This window comes from Rhamphochromis longiceps, linkage group LG18, assembly GCF_057381845.1.
Source record: "Rhamphochromis longiceps isolate RC_006_pf linkage group LG18, R_longiceps_female_GT1.1, whole genome shotgun sequence".
NCBI classification, from domain to species: Eukaryota; Metazoa; Chordata; class Actinopteri; order Cichliformes; family Cichlidae; genus Rhamphochromis; species Rhamphochromis longiceps.
Genome location: NC_140574.1, coordinates 21842866 through 21860155, shown reverse-complemented (window position 1 = coordinate 21860155; position 17290 = coordinate 21842866). Strand labels below are relative to the sequence as shown.

At 44.2% G+C, this 17290-nt stretch overlaps 1 protein-coding gene across 1 annotated transcript in view; it reads right to left on the bottom strand.

Annotated features, from left to right (window-relative positions):
* Positions 1-1440: 1440 nt before the first annotated feature.
* camsap2b (calmodulin regulated spectrin-associated protein family, member 2b) overlaps positions 1441-17290 on the bottom strand; it is a 34684-nt gene continuing 18834 nt past the window's right edge. Inside the window, exons 5-21 of the mRNA XM_085388552.1 lie at positions 12609-12747; positions 11506-11645; positions 9935-10025; positions 9748-9849; positions 9321-9390; positions 8932-9213; positions 7880-8591; positions 7631-7777; positions 7325-7553; positions 6946-7129; positions 6158-6851; positions 5426-5562; positions 5123-5337; positions 4939-5035; positions 3795-3910; positions 3573-3691; positions 1441-3467 (exon numbers count right to left, since the gene is read on the bottom strand). Coding sequence (XP_085244678.1) covers positions 3171-3467; positions 3573-3691; positions 3795-3910; positions 4939-5035; positions 5123-5337; positions 5426-5562; positions 6158-6851; positions 6946-7129; positions 7325-7553; positions 7631-7777; positions 7880-8591; positions 8932-9213; positions 9321-9390; positions 9748-9849; positions 9935-10025; positions 11506-11645; positions 12609-12747 — 3771 coding nt within the window. The 3' untranslated portion in view covers positions 1441-3170. The remainder of the gene's footprint in view (positions 3468-3572; positions 3692-3794; positions 3911-4938; positions 5036-5122; positions 5338-5425; positions 5563-6157; positions 6852-6945; positions 7130-7324; positions 7554-7630; positions 7778-7879; positions 8592-8931; positions 9214-9320; positions 9391-9747; positions 9850-9934; positions 10026-11505; positions 11646-12608; positions 12748-17290) is intronic.

Here is a 17290-nt window from a genome sequence, read left to right as displayed (position 1 = left end):
CTCTGAAACAAAGGATGTGTGCCATCACCCCAAATCCTTTCTGCCTTAAGGGTCACCCTCCCTCTGTACATGAGGTCAGGATCATTTAGCTTCAGTACCTGCCACTTTGCTACACAATTTAACTATATGCTCCAACCTCTTCTCCAACTTATCTAAAATCAGTAACTATTTCCTTCATTTTAAACACATTAAATGTTTAGAAGGGACTGTCCACACCATGCTTGAGATTCATCTACAACTGGGTCACAATCTGCATCATGAAGCAGAGAGATGACCACTGAGTCGTCTGCAAATTTGATTATATGTCAGTCCTGATCGAGGTTCTGACTCTCATTTGTATAAAGAATAAATAAAAGTGGAGACACGAACCTTAGGGGAACCGGTGGAAGGTAAAGTACATCTGATATTGTTGACTTTCACTTTCTGAGGTCTATCTGTTAAAAAGCCTCACTGATTCAGATTCCAGGTAAGTTCACAAACATAAAGGTTGAAGAAGAAGAAGACTGATTCCACGTTTTACTGTATATAATTACTATTAATTCTCTGTATTGTACCTTTAATGTATGTTGGCCTGTTTGTCCTGCAAGATTGGTCGGTCTTCTTCTTTCTTTTATTGCATGCTGTAAATACAAAGTCCATCCAAATATTGCAGGAAGGCCCTGCATCAAGACAGGTATACTTCAGAGATATCGATCTATCCAGTTAGGAAGCATAAACCATTATGAATCTGCTGTGAATTGTGAATTTCACCTGCTTTGGTGCAAATGAAAGTTATAACAAGACATCCCCCAAAAAGAGAATGGATTTGCAGGTGCTGGCCACAGATATTTCCTTTTCTCTTTATCTATCCTGAAGGATTTTTCTCTACTTTTGCTTTTTGATAGTTTCCATGCTACTGCTGGCTAAGATAATAAATGCAGCTTATTCAGCTCCTCAAAGATGCAGGAGAAACCATGAGGTGGACCATTACACACAGGGAGAGTGGACAGGGCCATATAAGGGCATCAACAGCGCAGCAGTACTAGAATGAGTACTTCGTGCAGACTAGTCGTGCATGTTTCTGAGCAAAATGTCAGAAACATTAGCTTTGAGGGCTCAACATCCTTTAGTGAGACCTGTGCTCAAAGCCCAGAACAATGAAGCTGAATTGGGATTTGCCCAAGCGTACCAGAGTTAGCGGGTCCACCAGTACTACCGAATTCTTTGCACAAACTAGAGCAAAACAATTGGCTGCCAATGGATTTTGTTTTGTTTTCAAAGCAGTGCATTCTTTTTCAAATGACCCCAAACTGCGCTATACTGCCAAACATACTTCCTAGTCTGCCTTCACACACATATGAACCCACAGCACTTTCATCATTATCACACTGTGGACAAGAGCATTTTTACAGCTCTTACTTTACTTAAGTCGTCACAAAGACAAGCACAGATAGTTTATTTAAAAAAGCACATTTTATGACACAGACATGTAATGAGACACCATACGTATTATTGATAGCTGGCATTTAATAAAGCTCAAAGGAATAGAAAAAACAATAACAACCACAAAAAAAAAAAAAAAAAGAGATCCATGAACAGTTGAGCATAGTTTGTTAATTGAAAAGAAAATGAGTTCAGAGTTGGAAAAAAAAATACTATGGTTTTCTCTGTATACTTGCTGGGTTTTATACAATACCACACTAAAGCCTGTGTGAGACTTTACGCACTCTCAGCTACACTTTGCATTCAGCACACTTCCTTCAACATCTGCACTGCTTCCATTAGTACACACTTCCATCAGTTAAATGTTGTTACAAAAAATACTTCTATATGCCAAAATATATCTGTACAGTGTAAACACATACTGAAGGAACGTATGATTTTAAAAAAGAAAATGTAACAGTAACGTAAAAGAAATGTAATAAGCATGTCCTGAAGAGGGAACATCTTCGATTAGACTCGACAACAGTGGACGGGGTCCTCAAGTGCTATTTACAACTGTGGACGACCTCGAGGGCGATCACGCTCTTTAACAGTTTATCCACATTAAAGTGACATTTGTAGTGTTTGTTAGATCCAAATGCAACATGGTCAACGGCGAGCATTCGAAATCACTCTTAAATTGCACAGACTGATGACACAGTGTGGGATGTCCGTCTAATCTAATACTCACGATAGTCTCGTCAGCGACGCTGCTGAGCGGTCACACTTTTTGCATCTGTAGCACAACAAAAGGCCCCCGAACGACAACATACCGACACGCACGTGATAAATTATAAAAGCTACTCAAAAAGCTACCACAAGCTGACTTGTTCATCTTTAATGGAACTGCCATTATATACAAACTAATTTAACTTATACAGGTACAGCATATTATGTTTCTCTGAATAAAATCTAAGACGCCTTTTTTTAAAAATCATCTTCAAAGCATCGAAATCGCACTGAAATAAATTAAGAGCCTATTGCAGGTGCTTTCCAGAACAGTTTGATGGTACTGCACATGCTCGATAATCTCATCATTTTATTCGGAAAGTAAGTGCAATCACCAGCTGAGGTATTTTGAACCCTCACTCTTCATGGCACTTCACTATACACACACACACACGCTCATTCGAACACACACAGACACTAAATTTAACCGTCTAGAAGTTTTTCAGTCACGTGTACAAAAAACAAACAAACAAAAAAAATTACATGCCTCTGATCAAAGATGGGGAGGCGGAGGGGGGGGGTAAGCTGATCCCTCATCTGTGCCGCAACAGGCGGTGACAAAATAACGTTAACACTCACGGTGTGTTCGTCTGACACAAAACAAGCATAAGGCCACACATGATCAACTCAGAGAAACCAAACGGCCTCTTTCAGAGGCGTGACATTCAGTGCTTCAGTGGTTCAACTAGATAAGGCATTGGTTCGCCTCTTAATATTTTATTCCATCTCTCTCTTTGTTTTGGCACATGAGAACATTGATGCACGTGCTGACGAGTACACACTTGGGGCTCGTTTGAAGCTGTCCAAATGGTTACAGCCAGCTCTGATTTTGTGAAAGTAAATCTGAGGCCCACCCGTGTTCTTACATTCCAGTTGTGATTTCTAAAAGTGGGAATGTCAATAAAAGAGCAAAATCCGCAAAGTCCTGTGTTTTTGCTCCGACGGAGCACATCCAGATGCTGCCCAACCCAATCTGGGCACTACTTGGGGTGTTTTTTGGGCGTGCCCTGTTTCTTCGTCTGCCACAGATGGCTGGCGATGGTAATGGCATCCACGCTGGCGGACATAGTTTTGGCAGGGATCTTGCTGAACTGCTTCCTATCGGAGTTGTACTTGTACAGAGCTTCGATCATCTTTGTTGTAATATTTTTCGGGCCGATGCCGGCCAGTTTGGTGATCTCCTCGGTTTCAGGGCAGTAGGTGTAAACGGACCGGAACTGGCAGCCGGCATCGCGAAACAACACCAGGAAGTTGTTGGCTTCAGATTTCTCCATTTCCTATGGTGGCAAATTAAAAGAAAAACAAAAAAACATCTCATTACGGTTTGTTACGCTCTTTTTAGTCAGGAAAAATATATTTATACACACAGATACAAAACATACATCAAGTATCTTGTTTTTCTGCCCTTCATTGACTTTGCCAGCCAGGCAGCAGTGAGCCAGGGCGTTCTGGATGATGTGCTTGTTGGACTTGGCACTGGGCTCCTTATAAAGTTTAGGGCCTGTGGGAACAACGCACAAGCGTGAGACTGCAGACAAAAAAAAATCCTTCATTGTTCAGCAGCTATGCAAATGTAAACAAACTATCTAAACTCCTGTGTCTACCTGTGTACTCAGTGTTGGAGGGGGTGGAGGAGGTGGTGGAGTCGTTTTCCCAGTCCTTCTCTCCGTTACGGCTGCCGGCCGAAGGACAAGAAGAAAAGCCTTCCGCGGAGTCTGGCCTGGAGGTGATCGCAACACAAACCAACAAATGACACACGCAAACATAACCACCACGAAGACGACAGACGAGCGTGGACACGTTACCGACACATACGCCAACAAAATGCACACACACACAGACATGCACACACACAGATGTGGCAAAATAAGGTCAGACGCCGTGACACAGATCTCCAAGCCCTGCCTGTTGTCCCGCATTACATCATCGTACTGTCATAGTCAGATGAAACGGAGCAGCGAGGGGCAGAAACGGCACGTTCATCCAAGCAAAAGCAAAGTCTCGGTGCTGTCTTTATAGGTGCTGCGAGGGATGAGCTCAAGTACTTATGAAGGAACGAGCAAATACACTGCTGAAGCAGAGAGCAGCCAGCAGAGAGGAGAGAGCAAACAACAGCCTGAGAGCAGCACTGCACAGGACGGGAAGATGGGAAAAGAAAAAAAAAACAAGAAAGGTGGAAACAGCTCAGCCACGCGAGTCTCGGGAAACTTATTGCAGAAGCAGCTATTCAGTGTCGACACATCCATCTGCTTTTATGCGTTTGCCAATGAAATGAGGTTTATACAGTAAATCAACACAGAATCACATCTACTTCAGTTTAATGCACTCGCTCTGCTGAGGCGCTCCTCGTCGCAGGGTTACTAACCTTCCCTTTCTTTCTTTGGGAGAGCTTAAATAAAACGGGATATTGGCAGAAGCTAGTTTGTGGCCTCTGAGGGAAGCATGCAAAACAGAGGGAGAAAAGAAGAGAGGGACAAGAGAGAATCAAGATGCAGACTGCAGATCCTCACAGGGAGAAACGAAAAAAAGAAACATTTCCTCGAATTAAAATCACAGCTGGAAGGTCACAATTGGGAGGACACGAACCCACAATCCAAGTAATAAACTGCTTTTGAAATTAAGAGTTTTATTCTTTATTCCTGGGCTGGTTTCATTGACATGGACAGGTGTTGATAGATGTTTGCGTTCCTTCTCCTGGATCTTTTTGGGTCCAAAATGTGATCGTCAGGCAGACAGGCTGCGCCTTACCTGTTATTCTTCCTGTTATCTGCATCTCTGTCATTGTTGGCCAGATTGAGAGATGCCAGAGAAACGCTGGACACCGAGAAGCCTCGAGGACGCACACCTGCGCAACGACAGCAGACAGGTGCGGTTTTACCACGCGTCACAAAGTTCGGGTGCGTTTGCTCGCTGGGTTTGTCGCGTTGCTCACCTGTTGCTCTCGCGGGAGGAGTCGACGACTCCATGACGTCTCTGTGGATGGACTTGGGCCGCGGCTTTTTCTTGAGACTTCCAGATCGAGGCTTGATGACCTCGTCCATGTCCTCCATCAGTTTGAGCTGCTTCCTCCTCAGATACTCATTCTTGATGTATTCCCTCCTCGCCCTCTCGTCGTCCTTCTTCTGCTGTTCTTCCTCCGCTTTCAACCTAAAGAAGGAAACCAAGAGACAAGTAGGTAAATGCAAACTGTAGTTGGACGCTGAACACAGGCAGAAAGTCAGAAAGACAGACGGACCGTGCAGCTTCCCTCTTCTGCTCCTGGTCCAGCTCCTGCTGTTGTTTCCTCTCCTGAGCTTCCTTCTCTCTCTGCAGCCTCTTCTCCAGCAGAGCTGCTTTCTTGGCCGCCATGTCCTCTTCCCCTTTCACATCATCCTGGTGTTTCATGGACAGAAACACACAGATGTATAACAGACCTCCAATTATAAGCACAAGAAATGAAAGCTGGGTGAAGAAAGTGTGATTTGTGCAAATCAAGTGTGAAACTCAGGATCAAAGGTAAGAAAACTGACTCTTTGTAAGGATGGCAGCTCTGATGTTGGTACATTATCAGAGTGTACTGGACTAACGCGAGTTTGTGTTCTGGCCCGTTATTCTCGGCCCTCATTCGCCCGTGGTGTATTGTCTCTGATCAGCTCATGGCTCAACAGGCTCATCACCGCACATGCTGTTCCAGACTCACACAGTGTGAAACTCTTCCTTCACCATCAGGGCATGCAGTCTGTGTTATTAATGAGAAGTTGGTGAGCCGTGCACCAATTACCATTACAGTTGAGGGAAGAGAGTAAAAAATGTGGGGTGAATACTGAACAGCCCCGTTTCATGGCAGGTACTACTTACACATCTCGACTAGCGGTTATGCTGATGTTAGAAATGTTAGGCCATGTTTAAATCACCATCATTTGTAAAAGCTAAAAAACAAAAATCTGGAGGTTTGTTTTGAGCTAAAAAATTTGATGCTGAAACTCACCGTGAAAAAGAAGCCACAGCACATCTTTTGGTCTTCTCCTGTTTCTCCCTCTCCTGCCATCTCCTGACCTTGGCTCTCTGGAGGCTTCAGGTTCGACTGAGGCACCTCCACCACGTCTTTCCGATCCTCTGGGTCTCCTCTGACCCGGCTGTCTGTCGTCCCTTGGATCTCCGACACCGGCTGAGAGAGCACCTGTGATGTTTTCGATTGTTTGGATTCTCCCTTCAACTCCGTCTTCTTCTCCCGTCGCTCATCGTCCTTTTCTTTGGCTGCTTCTTTAGTAGGAGGCGTGTCAGCACTCGCCTTTACCACGGCTTGCTTTTCGTTTTTAGTGTTTTCTTTGTTGTCCTTGGTGTGTGCGTGCTTGCTTTCCCCAGAACCCTCATCGTGGCCCAAGTAAGCAAAAGAACTGATCTGTGTTTGGCTGGGGGTGAAACGCCTCAGTCTGGGCAGGCTGTCCACGGAAGTGGGTGTGTTGAGCATTCGGCTAAAGGGCGTGACCTTCAAATCATTTGGACGAGGCGTCCGAGGGGTTCTGGCGTGGAAGGAGGCCGGTCGTCGTTTGATGCCGGCAGGGGAGCGATTGGGTGCGTGTGGAGAACCAGAGGAGGACAGGATCGGCGATAAGGAACCCACCGAGCCTCTCCCTGATCCCCGGCCTGTTACACTGCTGCTACGCAACTCACGGAGCTGCCTGAGTGGAGCAAATACCCACAACATACATGTGACATGGTAGCAAGGTGATGGTAAGTGACCAATTCAAATAAGTGGTTTGGATTAGGTGGTACCTGTGTGGAGACGGTGCAGGAGGTGGGATGACCCAGGCTTGTTGCTGCTGCTGTCTCATGGCCATGATCTTCTCCTGCTGCTGGGCCAAACGCTGCATCTCTGTCTGCAGGAAGCTCAGCGACGTGTTCAGCCTCTCAATCGAGCGTGTGTATTCTGCAATATCGGTTTCTCCTGGCGTCACACCTGCGTCACCGCAAACATGAGCAATGACGTGAATTATGTACCTAAATAAATCTATTCAGACAGCTTCCTAAGATCCAGGCTGAAGAGTGAAACATTAGCAACTTGCAGAACAATACAGACATTTAATCAAAATATTTGAAAGACTCACTAAAAAACCCCCAAAAAAAACAAACATCTTGTGCTGTGATTTCGTACCGCCACCATCTTCACATGGAGATTTCGGAGCTGCCCCGTCTGGCTTGCACCTCTCGGCCCGCTCCATGTTGCCCTGCCTGATGTCCTTGGATGAAGTGAGCGGCTCTGGCGGAGGTGTTTCTGCTCCTGAGCTGGAGCTGGGGGGTGCTGTCACTCCCTTCCGCCTCACTACGTTCAGGAAGGCCGTTCTGCCCATTCTCTGTCGATGTCGCGTGAAAGCAGCTTCCACCTAAAGAGCGAGACATGTGATGTTTACACACTTATATGTGATGCTAAGTTGCTATGAATCTCTTTAAGTCCGTTTACCTTTTTCTTTTGTGCTTCGATCGCTCTGCGTTTCTCTTCCAGCTTCATCCTCAGCTGAATCATCTCTGAGGCGATGAGGTGCGAGGGATCTCTGGGTGAAGGAGATACTGGAGAGGGTGATGTGATTGGTAGAGGAGGTGTAGAGATCTGGAACCAAATGTAAACATCAGCAACACTGATTCATTGCTATTTCAGCGTGAGGTGTAATCCAGAAAGATTTGTGCGAGTGGCTCAGAATGAATGACAAACCTGAGATGAAATGTTTTTTGGTGAGTGCGTATAGGGGACATTGAGGTCTGAACTCTCTGGCGTGGTCCCTCCACTGCTCCTTCCCTCCAGCTTTCTGATCTTCTGCTCCGCGAAGCTCGTCATCCGCACCAAGCCACCTCCGGAACCACCGGAAGATGAGACAGGGCTGACTGTGTGTGATCTGGGCAGCGTGGGCGCTGAACTGGGACAGGGGCTGTTTCTGTCAACTCCATCTCCCCGTTCACTCTCAGGGTTAGGGCCACCGACCCCTTTGCGTCCTCCTTCCTTGCTTCTTCCCCCTTCTAGCTTGTCCGGCAGAGGACACGACCGGGTCATGGCCTCACAGTCTGGGTCCATATCTGAATAGTCTCTAAGCGAGGACGAGTCCTCATCCAAGCTGTGGATGTCTTCGGTCCTCACATGGATCCCTGTGTCGACTTCATCAGTGGATACAGAGTTAGGATCGTGCTCATTGAGTCGCGCCTTTGCTGGACTCAGGTCATCTCCTCTACCTTGGGCTCCTGGAAGGTCTGAAGGTTCTGCACCATGGAGAAAGAAGGCATTATCTCCATCCCCCATCCCCAAGCTAGCGTGTGGTCTTTCAGTGTCATGGATAATCTTCAAGGCCTCCTCAATGCTCGGGGGAGTTGATGGGCTGATGTGGCCAGCGTGGCTGGGGCTGTTTCTGTCTGGCAGGACCCCGTTAGAATACCTGAGAACAGAGACACGTAAATTAACCGATTACAGTCACAGTGCAGGTTAGAGGAATCTTTTAACTTCCTGCTCAGTGAGAATCAGAAAGAAAGTGTTGGATACCCTTTATATCTCAACTTTCAACCATCACCTATCCAGCTACCATCCATCAATCCATCTGGTGTCACCATGTCAACATGCTACAAATAAATTGTTTTCTAGAAAGAGCATTTATTACATTCAATCACCACCTACATGTGTAAAACGAATTAAAAAACATTAGTTTTTGCATCCCTAACATCATTTAAAGCTGGCAGGAGCCATTACTTATGGATCAAAACAAGCCCGCTATACTGTACCTGCTTTGGCTCTTGACTGTGAATGTGTTGTTCCGTCCCAGAGGCTTGTGTGAGGTGAAGTCGTCATCCTCCTCTGGTATGTGTCTGCTCTGGCCGTTTACACTGACAGGCATCATGGAGAGCTGGCGTTTCATGCCTCCTCGGGACGCGTAGTGAACTTTGAACCCAAGGCCGTCGCTGCTGGCTGAGCGCGTCATGCCGCGCAGGGAGGGAGCCTCATCGAGCGGGAAGGTTGGGTCTCCATCCAGAGGAATTTCAAAGGAGATTCCTCGAGAGGAGGACCTAAAGAAGAGGAAAGGAGAAGAATTGTTAGTTTAATAAGGAAAAAAAGGTCCACTTAAGCCAAAGAAGGCACAGTTTAGCAGGGCTGTTGGATTTCAAGCACTTACTGTTTTTCTTTGGGCCAAGTCCCGACACAGCCATCAACATAAGACATGGAGGTAGATCTCTTCATTACACCTGTCAGAGACGCAGAGTATATTTGTTTAAGAGACTTATTGGCTGTATGAAAATATTTACACACACTGTGTGTGCAGTAAGTGTTTACTTTTACAGTGCTATGTTTAGATTGTTTCTACTGCTGCAAATCAGCCACTAGAGGGCATCTTGATTCAAAACAAAACCATGCACTGGTTAGTATTAACGCCCCTCAGTGACTTTCAGAGTACATTATTTTATTGTATGAGTCAAATAAAGCTCTTTGTTTTTTTGTTTTATGTTCTTGCCTCTTTTTCACACTTATTTCCACACTGCTGAATAACGAATCATCAGAAATGCTCTAAAACATCTATATCACAGCAGATGATCGATCGTTACCTTCAGAAGGAATTTTCTCTGGGCTCAAAGGTCTGTCTGCATAGCTCTGTTTGACTGGACTGGACACAGGAGCCATGTTTCTACAGGATACAGGCTCACAGGCTGCATACAAAAACATACAGTCAATATTCAGCTTTTCAATCATTTACCAACAGCGTGCTAATATTGTTGTAAAGCTGTACTATACCGTTCGGGTCGAAGATTCTGGGCTGTACAAATGACGGTTTAACCACTTCAAACCACCAGAAAAGCTCAGCCATAAACACCAGGTAGTTACTCTGCAAGACCACACCAGCTTAATGGTTAATTTGGAGATATTAGTAAATGACAATGAGCACAACACTTGACTTCTCCCTCCGTGTCTCTGTAAAGGTGCTACCAATCATAACAGATAACATCTGGATGGATTAATGAGGTCACAGCAAGTCAGCAGCCTGTCTCACTCTGGGGTTTGTGTGCATGTACTTTCAAATGTTTGACTGTCTGATTTACTTAATATCAAATCCATACACCTTTTGAAAACTGCCAAAAAACACCATCTGGAGTTTAAATTAACATGTGCACGGAGGGATGCAGAAAGCAGCACGAGTTGTGCATGTGTTAGTGTAATAACCAGATAGGCTCAGGAGGTCTGCAAAGATGATGATCTGTAGAAAACTAATTTGTCAGTTTATTTCTTCTCTAACAAGGTGAGTCTTTAGTGTAATGGTTTACACGTTCATCTAACAAGCAAAAGATCCTGAGATTGATCCCGAGAGAAGACCCAAATCCCTCCGAGGTTGTGTCAAGAAGGGCATCCTGGGTAAAAATCTGCAGAACTACCTGCTGTACTGAGGGCTGCTTTCGTTTCTCCTCTAACAAGGAAAGAACGAGAGCTGAAAGCTGTGATCTCTACTCCTCTGTGTTTACTTAAAGTAATGTACTGAAAATGAACAGACACATGCAGACAAACACTTGTTAAGATTCTGTGCGCAGTGAGTCTGTGGTGGACGGGCAGTGTGCCAGAGCCTTTAGCTGGCCTTCGTGATCCACCCCACTGTTGTAGTACTGTACCACTAAAAAGTCAACATGCACACACACTAAAATTTATGTAGTGGATGAGAAATGAAGGAAAACAGTGTGCAAATACGAAAACTTTCTGATGTTTTATTTTTTTTGAGGAATGGAAAGTCCCAGCGTGCTCGGATCATGGCTTGAATCTTAATGTTCCTTCCCACACTCTCTGCATACTATTTACCCACACTGGCACTGCTGCACTGGTGTTTGGATGGCACAGGGGTGCTCTTAAAGTAGGTCTCCTAACCATAACCAAATAAGCATGAAAGGAGGAGCTCTGTGTCTATAAAAGTCTTTTTTGTTTGTTTGTTTTTTCACAAGAACAAGAGAGACATGAAGAGAGAAGAACAAGAGAGGCGGGCAGAGATGTGAATCTGTCCTCTGTTGGAGAAGGGAGTGGGATGGAGTGAAGGGAGTCTCTCAAAAGTACAGACACTGCACTCTGAAAGCACCAGCACACACAGTCTGTTGTAATCTGTCTCTCTCTAACATATACATACATAGACACGCACACAGAAACATACACACAATAGCAATCCCTGTAAGAGCCAAGCCTACTCACATTCAAACTTTTCCTTGAGTGACTCATTTTTGCCCATGCGTAATTTCCCACTCTTGCTCTTCCCCCTCCAAAAACGTCTCACCATTTCTCCATCTCCTTTCACCGTGAAAGCAGAACTGTCTACATACAGTTTGACCAACCTTTATAGAAGCATGGGCGTAGAGCAGGTCCTCCAGGGTGAAGTGGCAGCAGTGGTTGAGGTTGTTCCTGCAAAACTCCTGCACCAGTTGTAGGTTGTACAGACTGTCAGCCAGGGACATGGTCTCCTTGAGGCAGATATCTGTTCAGCAAAGGGGAGGGGTCAAACACAGAGACACAAGGAAAGGGTAACGCGCCACACAGGAAGCCGAGGACACGATAAGAGTTTATGTTTAAAAAAAGACTAGAGGAGGAGGAAATGACTCTTAATTGTCCTGCATTTGTCATAAGAAGCCTCTCATTTGAATCACTTAAGCTCCTTGAAATAATTTGTGACGAAAACGTTCAAACCCTCTTCAAGTGCTTCTAGATGAATCATCAGGATTTTTATCCCCTGACGTTACTATAAGGACGGCCCGTGTATGTGTAGGAGGTCTGACAAGGCAACGGAAGACTACGGCAGCTGGTTTCTCTGCTGTGATGTCATTCTGCGCTTTACTTTAAAAAAAAAAAGTGAAGACAGTAGAGTAAATCAAGCTGCCAACAAGAAACCTTAACGAAGCACAGCTTGTTTTCACATCTGGTTCACATGCCTGAGATCTTCCTGCGAACTACAGTCGAACACCAGAGTTGTTTGTCTTTGAAATAGCAGCCGGCTCCACCTCTCCCTCACACAGCCCTCGTGACCAATCACATTCCAACCCGGGGCATTTTCAAAAACGACAGTCTGGGCAAGCTCAGCGGAAACACGGCTTTGTTCTCCATGAATCCTAGTACCCTTTTTCTTCCTCTATCCCTCTATTTATACCACTATCAACAAATGCATATTGTGAAATATAAGGATTAGGTTTTGCATTTATAACACTCGCTTATGCACAATGCAAGTATTATTAATACACTCTTTGTTAAGCTATTGTAAGAGACTGGCAGTGAGAACAGTGACTTTTTTGTGCTCTGACTGAAAGTCACTGTGGTTAGTTTGATGTTCGCTATTCTGTCCTTTAATATGTGTGTTTGAACTGAGTTTAGTCTTGCAGTCTTGTGTGTAATAAAGCTAACAGACGAAAGTGTGGATAGTTAACAGAAGAGGGGGATGGTTGCAGACCTTCCAGTCTGATGGCCTGCGGGCAGTAGAAGTGCAGCAGCGCAGTCAGGGCGCAGCCATCTGTGTTGTCCTTCAGCAGGTTTTCCACCAGGGGGAGCGACGGCGCGCTCCTCTGGGCATGCTCCTTCCTGTAGCGAGCCTGAAACCATGGCAACGGCACAGAGACATCAGCTACATGTGTCATCGCGGTGGGTGTGTACAGCCGGCTCTCTGATTATCGATACAACCACATCTCCATGCTCCAGTCAGTCACACACACGGGTAAGGTAGAAGTGTTAATTTGAGGATCTTCAAACACACACACACCTGAAATAATACAGATTAACATCTTCATGCAAACAAACATTCAGTTAAGCCACACCTCAATAAGATTTATCATGTTATAAATGGTAAGAAGGACGCATATTCATAACCCTCACAACCCTGCTCTCTGCGACTGGTTGTGAGGCGTGGTTAATTCCCTGCATGCATGCTAGCAAATGAACGGTTTGCACCATTTCAACATCTACTGAGAACTCAGTGGCACTGAGGCAGTCTGAAGCTCTGGTGCTGCAGCAGACAATGTGTGTGATTTAGAGTTAAATAATAATGTGTGTGAGTGCATCCTTCCTCCCTGCAAGTTTTCTTCATGTCCCTCTGGGACTATCAAAACCACAGCAACAACTTTACTACATATTATTATACACATTCAGGGCATCGGTATTCTTAGTTTGCCCATGAAGACAAAATAATTATCACATACAACAGAGCGATTATGTTCAATAAAATTACTCAGTAGAAGATCTCATGTTTATGTGCTCATAAGAGCTATGCATAGCCCAGTAGTATAGGTGTAGCTCCCTAATGACAGGTCATAATGGTCACTATGATTTTTGTCTAAGATGTGAAAACGATGGTTGGGTTTGAAGGGTCGGGGGTGTCTGACCAAACCATGACGAGGGTCAGGGCCGCATGCAGTGACTGACAAGGCAAGTCGGGAGGTGAATGTGAAGGGACGGGGGGATTTTTGGGAGAGGAGGAAGTTGGCGGGTTTGTTGAAGAGGTGTTTCTAAGTATGAGTCGACTTACAGGTACTAATCTCCAGTACCATTTGCTAGGAGACTTGATGGTGGATGATGATCGGACAACAACAGGAGAGAATGTTAGGTGTTAGGTGTTTCCCCAAACAACAGCAGGGAAAAATATGCTACAGCTGCTAGGACTCATGAACAAACACCATCTTAATACCTCTACAAAAGCTATATAATACTTAAAATGTGTTACTTTCTTCACACATTTGAAATCAGCATCAAAACACACAGTGAGAATCACAGGATGCATCTGCTAAAGCAGAAGTTTAGTTGTGTCATACACCCATAGGTGCCCATGTTTACCCACATGGAAAAGAAATAGTAAAAACTTATGATTTACTCATGAAAGTGGCCACTTTCTCATTACTTTCATATATTGTTTTAGTAAGTATCCAAAACATACAAGTTTCATTATATAATTTTTCAAGGGATCTTATATCTGTTTTCACTCTTGTGTGCTTTTCATAGAAGTTTCACACAAGACAGATACAAACTTTATAAGACTTATATACATCTTTTCCATATGGGTACATATGACCCTGAACTTTATTTACACCACTTATTTTTGCTGCACTCCATTTCTTGTGATTTAATACAAATAAAAATTTAAGTATTATTTACCTGCATTATTACAACTTTAAGCTAGTTTAATTTAAGCATCTGTAACCAAACAAAGTTGGTTTGAACCAATCAGCAACCCCTGAGAAGCTACTGGCCAATAAGGTCACAGCTGTCTGGGTCTGTCTATGTTTCATAGGTGTGACAAGAGTCAGATTGCTCAACCAACCCGCTGCCAAGTATTTCTTAAACGACTGGCTTCAAGCGCCTTATGTTCCAATTTTGCATAATTCTCATTCATTCAATCAACTGTAGGTGTTTTTTTTTTTAGCAGTGTACCTTACCAATAAATCACAATCATCAAAATAAACAATTATTCCTCTTAGTCAAAAAGCCTACTGTGTCTTTAAGTAATGTAACTGGATTAATGTCAGTGAGGATGTTTATTTATAATAAGTAAATGTAATCATAATGTGTACCATACATAAAGAGACCACACAAAGTCACAAATACTACACAGCAACGTGTTTTGAGATAGAAGGCTGTAGTTTAGGTTCAAGGTGATTTATATTTTTAGTATTTAGATATAATGTTTATTGCCTAATTTCAGCTCCTTTTCAATTGCAAATGAGTTATTAACACAATGTACAGAGAGCTAATGGGAATAACTAATTGGGCAAAATAAAAACAGTCAGCGAGTTTGTCATATTCATTCATGGTCCCCAGACTAACTGCAGATTTGATCTTCCCAGTCCATTTGTGCTCAGGCAGGACTTGCAGTTTTATTTTACACTTAATTGTAGTTTAAATGTGCACAAGCCTGTTTCAAAGTCAGATCTGCATCCAAAGTCTAATCCCTCATTTCTTGGCCTGTCTTCTCAGTTTGTTCCATTAAACTTAATGCAGCCTTTTGAAAAGTTATTGACACAAGCTGCAAACTAATAAGCACTCGAAACCTAAAGCTAAAAATACTTTACAGAGCCACAAACATGACCTAATTTTTGCAACTAAGATCCTAAATATTGTGTAACGATCCAACATTGTGTGTTTTCTAACTTTCTGCTCAATAATACGATTAAGACCTAAAGTCTCAGTCCACACAAAGAAACGCTGAGTGCTTGGTCATAAGACCATAGTTAACGACTTTTCACACAATCCTAGAATAAACAAGCCCCACTGAGAAGTGTCTTGTGCTCATCCTCTGGTGTGAGAGTGTGTGTTTGCACAGTGTGTGTGTACATGTAAAAAAATCCTAATAAGTGAATAGACTTCTATCTCTCTGACACTGCAAAGACAGAGCTGTGTGATGGAGCATGGAGGAAAGCAGCTGACTGACTGAGCGTCCAGCTATTTCTCAAAACCTTAAAAAGGCTGTAGTCTTCCTTTGTTCTAACTTGTTTTAACAAAGCCTTGATAGGTCACACACCCCGCGTGTGTTACCACAGCGCAATCGCAGATAGGCACTGATCTCTCTCTCTGTCACTATATTAACACAAAACAGACAGTAAGCAATAGAAAACGTGCCAAGAAACTCCCACAGCAGATAAAAGCTCTCGTCTAACTGACTTAACCACTCGTGACGTCCTGCAGTTCTTTGAAGAGCCAGTTAATTCTGCTCCATATGAGGAAACACACTCACAGTGACACTGTGCAGGAAACTTACGACCTGTTGCCTGCGAACAGGTTCATCCACGACACTGTGTGTTTTCAGCTGTGAACTGCAGTGTAACTTTGTGGGTGCACCGCACATTCATGCTCCCCAGAGGAGGAATCCAGCCGACTCTGACGATGCCCTCACTTTCCGTGTGCGGCCATTATAAAGGTTCATATTTGTGTGAATCGCTAACAAATATCTAATAAGAAGATACTGTTACTGTTGGGCTGCTGAACTAACCTGTGAGCATGTTTTAGAGTTAAGGTGTCCACTCAGGAAGTGATTCACTCGCTGCTGGTGGACATTCCATACTCCGGTTGCCTAGGTAACCTAAGGTATTAAACATCCTGTCACTGCAGCTTACTCACTTCCTGTATGAATGCCCCTTTAATTCACTGCATGAAAGAGGTCAAATCAACATTTTGTGTCTGTTACCTGGGCTAACTATCTGTCAGTTCTGTGGGTTGCTGGAAAAAGACATTCATGTTTCCCAGATGATGTACCCCACTAGCTTTAGAGGACACTACACTTTCTCTGCTGTCAGCATCAACTTCCATTTCTAAGTTTTGGGCTCTGACCAACATTCCTCACAGAGGCACACAGGCCTGGAGAAGATTCTAGATCCTAAACAAAGGCATGTTCCTTGAATTGCATCTCTGAAATTAGTCCTTTCACTCCATTCAATCAGTGTTTACCTCTCTGAGTTAGAGTATAGCTAATCATTTCCACCTGACACAAGTGATCCCCCCTCCCCCGTTTGTACTCCATCTTGGTGAGATAAAAATCTTTTTTTCCATTTTTAAACGTTCGCCATCTTGTGCCCGTTTTAGAACTCGAGGCCCGACAAAGCACCGCACTGTAGCTTCACGGTTAAGTGAGCAGCAGAGGATGGTATCTGACTGCAGTGTGTTTGTGCCAGTAGACTGGCTCGAAGCGTTGCATAACTACGAGGCCTGCAGGATGACACTGCCTCTCTTCTGCTACAGCTGACAAAGTTCCTGAGTGTCTCTCACTGTGGTGTCATTTCTCCCTTTCCTCCATCTCTGATTATCCCTCCTCCCTCTTTTTCTCTCTCTTGTTTTTTTCCACCCCTGTGTCTGTCACCCTTTCTCTCGTTGGCTTCCCCGCACATTTCTTTGTCTCCTTTAACAGCAGTGTGGCAACTCTTGCCAACATTTCTCTGCAGCTGGTCTGAGACTGAGCTCATCTGTTCCTCTGATTCACAGAGCCCCGTGTACTGAGCTGCATGTGACTGCATGTGTGCATGTGTGCATGTGTGTGTGTGTGTGTGTGTGTGTGTGTCCACACGTTTAAAATCCAATAATATGAACGCGATTGGTGATAAAATGAGAAGTAATTGAAAGAATTCAAAAATAGATTTAATTAGAGATGGCACAATA